The sequence below is a fragment of the Macrosteles quadrilineatus genome, unplaced genomic scaffold (genome assembly GCF_028750875.1).
Source record: "Macrosteles quadrilineatus isolate MER2022 unplaced genomic scaffold, UCM_ALF_1.0 Scaffold_4__1_contigs__length_99947679, whole genome shotgun sequence".
Lineage (NCBI taxonomy): Eukaryota > Metazoa > Arthropoda > Insecta > Hemiptera > Cicadellidae > Macrosteles > Macrosteles quadrilineatus.
In genome coordinates, this window is record NW_026542597.1 from 99651888 (window position 1) to 99654794 (window position 2907).

A 2907-nucleotide genomic window follows, 5' to 3' on the forward strand; every position below is an offset into this window, starting at 1 on the left:
TTCCCTGTAAAAAGCGATGACGTGGCGCGCGCCCACTCCGATTTTCCCCACGATTTGATTTCGGTCTAATAAGGCTCGCACTGGCTCCACATTTGAGCCGACTATACTATGGAACAACGTGCTGCAGGAGATAAGAACGTCATACTCCCATGCTGGGGGCAGCATTGGCTTAAGGTGGGGGGTGTGTCACACCCGCCCCTCTTTGCATTATATTAATATTCCATCAGCAAATTTGAGGGATAGTTTGGAATATGTATTTATTATAAGATTATTGACAACCAATAATCACAAGCTTTTTTGGCGGCTGTGACTAATTAACAATAAGCCAAACAATACTCCATAACATCAGGAAGCATCGCCAGCCCTTCGTTGATTTCTTCCGAGAGCCAAAGACCGAAATCAAATTATTCTATTATAATTGGGAGCAAAGTTATGAAGCTGGAATAGTGCGATCTAGCCTCGGACAATGTACGTCTTGCCGACATCAGCACGGTCAACGGCACTAGCCTCGACCAAATCCGACGCTCTGATTGGCTGAGACACCTCAGGCCTTCAGCATTGCGTCGGTTTTTGAGCAGTTGCGCGTGAGATGTAGAAGTGTTAATTACGCAGTAGCTCGTCCGTCCGCTAGGCCATTTTAAATAATGTAAATTTTGTATTATCATAACCAGATCGTAAATCTAAATTAGTAATCGTAACCAAATTGTAACCCTTGTGATATGTTGTGAACCCCAATTGTCAAATATTTATTTAATTGATGTTTCTGTCGTGTGTGATCTAATATAAAAATAAATTTAGTCAAGCTCCCAACCAGCAGTTATTAATTAATTTTTTTCCCTTACACCACTCGGGCCGGACGTTACACTTGTTACAGTTTTTTTTACTTATTGGCACAAGAGGTGCTGCCATGGCATTTAGAATTGCATTTCACGTTTAACTTTATACATTTACATGATTTAGTCAAACAGTTCTTTTTGCAACCACATCTTATGAAACCTTGTTTGGATCCGGATGACATCATCGCTTCTTTTCTTACGTTAACTTGGTCATCGGGTACATCCTCGGGGCGAAGAAATTTATTTGGTGCCACCTGGAATTGATTTCTCGCAAACTGTTTGTCCAGAACCCCATGCCTTGTGCCAAGAGTGTAGTAATCATTGGCCTTATTTACAACAACTGCCATTACATTTCTAGGAGCTAGTCGTCCCCGGTCGACGTCAGGAATGCTCACCAACACGTTGTCTCCAACCGCAACTGGGGTTAGTTTTTTTTCTGTTTTTTTCTGCCTGGATAGTTAGAGACGTTACACACTTTTCCCGTGTAGTATCAATGGCGGCTTTTCTTGAGCAGAGAGTGCACAAAGGTAAGTCTAACTCCTATCCACGTCTTCATTATGGATGTGCTGCCCACATTCAAAACAGTTGCTTCCTTTGTCGCAATCATTGTCACATTGTGAAATTATTTCGATTGACGTAGATTCTTGTTCTTTATGTTTGTTGTTGTTTACGATCGTTGGCCAGACTTCTGGTGTAGTTTCATCCATAGGAGTTTCCTTTTCGTTCTCTACTTCAATCAAACTGCTTTCTAGCTTAGAGAGCTCATATTCAAGTTCTTCTTCGGTTGTTATTATCTTCACGACTTCTGATGTCAAAGGAGAATCTATTAGTCCATTTCTCTGAGGTGCGCCGAACATAGCTTCGTACGGGGTTCTCTTAATACCACTGTGGTAACTGTTGTTCTTAGTATTTTGTATGATCTTGAGGCCATTTGCCCAGCCAGAGGTGTTGTTGTCAGCCATCCAAGCAACAAGACTATCCCTTACGTCTTGATTGGCTCGTTCGACAGACCCTTGGCTCTGTGAGTGTCTTGGTTTTCCGTGTACTAGTTTAATGGCACTCCATTTACGGGCTAGGTTCTCGATTACCTGAAAAACCGAACCATTTCTAATTAAACCCCCTTGATTATATGATTGAAGCCAACACAATATTATGATATTATAAACCATCACAATAGATAGCCGGAATGACAAATTACTTTTATTTATTTTATTTACAGATTTTTGAAACTTGTTTTGACATTAAAAACCTGAAATGATAAAAATTAAATTATTTTTTTCAGTACGACGATTTTGAACCAAACAGGTGGAACGCCATGTCATCAGACGGGGAAGAAGCTAGTTTTAATTATTTTATAAGGTATTATTTGAAAAAAAATTATACGTCTAATAACACTAGTAATAATATATTGACACTTATACTGTTGAATCATAAGACGTATAATTTGTTTGTTTTTCAGATGATTTAATAACACGTACGATGCTGACCAAGATATTATTCATAGATGTTATTTAGCACTTTGTTTTGTTTTACTCACCCGGTTGCAAAATTCCCGCCCATTGTCGCTGTGTAGAATGTATGGGGCGCCAAATAAGCAGAATATGTCCAGAAGGACGTCGGATACTTCATCAGCGGTTTTCGTTTTCAAGGGACGCAAAACAACAAATTTGGTGAGATGATCTTGATAATTAAGGATGAACTTATATTCACCGTCAGGCTCTGACTGCATGTCAATGAGATCCACCTTAAATCAGAAATAAGACATGCATTAGTTTGTAACAGTCCTCTTTCAGTTTTACTATTTAATTCTTTTTATCTACGGTTTTATGTTTTGTGCGGTTATTGGTTACTGAGGAAATTTAATAAATTGAAAATTCAAAGTTTCCATATTATTCTTATGAAGAATTTAGTATACTGTTGTAATTTGCTGGTTTTTGGATATGTTTTGATCAATCTTGGCAAATTAATTTATTTTATACTAAGCTATTCATATTTCACTACAAACACATTATATTACACTTATATAGCAGCAAACATAGGTAGTTGAAACGAATTTTATTTAAATAGGTTA

At 38.2% G+C, this 2907-nt stretch overlaps 1 protein-coding gene across 1 annotated transcript; it reads right to left on the reverse strand.

Annotated features, from left to right (window-relative positions):
* Window positions 1-1369: 1369 nt before the first annotated feature.
* On the reverse strand, window positions 1370-2565 carry LOC128993192 (KRAB-A domain-containing protein 2-like). Its single transcript, XM_054416952.1, has 2 exons — window positions 2374-2565; window positions 1370-1924 (listed from the first exon to the last, which is right to left on the reverse strand). The coding sequence occupies exons 1-2, from the start codon at window positions 2563-2565 to the stop codon at window positions 1370-1372; spliced, it is 747 nt and encodes a 248-aa protein (XP_054272927.1).
* Window positions 2566-2907: the final 342 nt, after the last annotated feature.

Bases quoted from the DNA above. Each gene is read 5' to 3' on its own strand.
- LOC128993192 (XM_054416952.1), bottom strand. From the start codon at position 2,565: ATGCAGTCAGAGCCTGACGGTGAATATAAGTTCATCCTTAATTATCAA. The intron at 1,925-2,373 runs GTGAGTAAAACA...TCGGTTTTTCAG, and splicing joins GGCGGGAATTTTGCAACCGG to GTAATCGAGAACCTAGCCCG.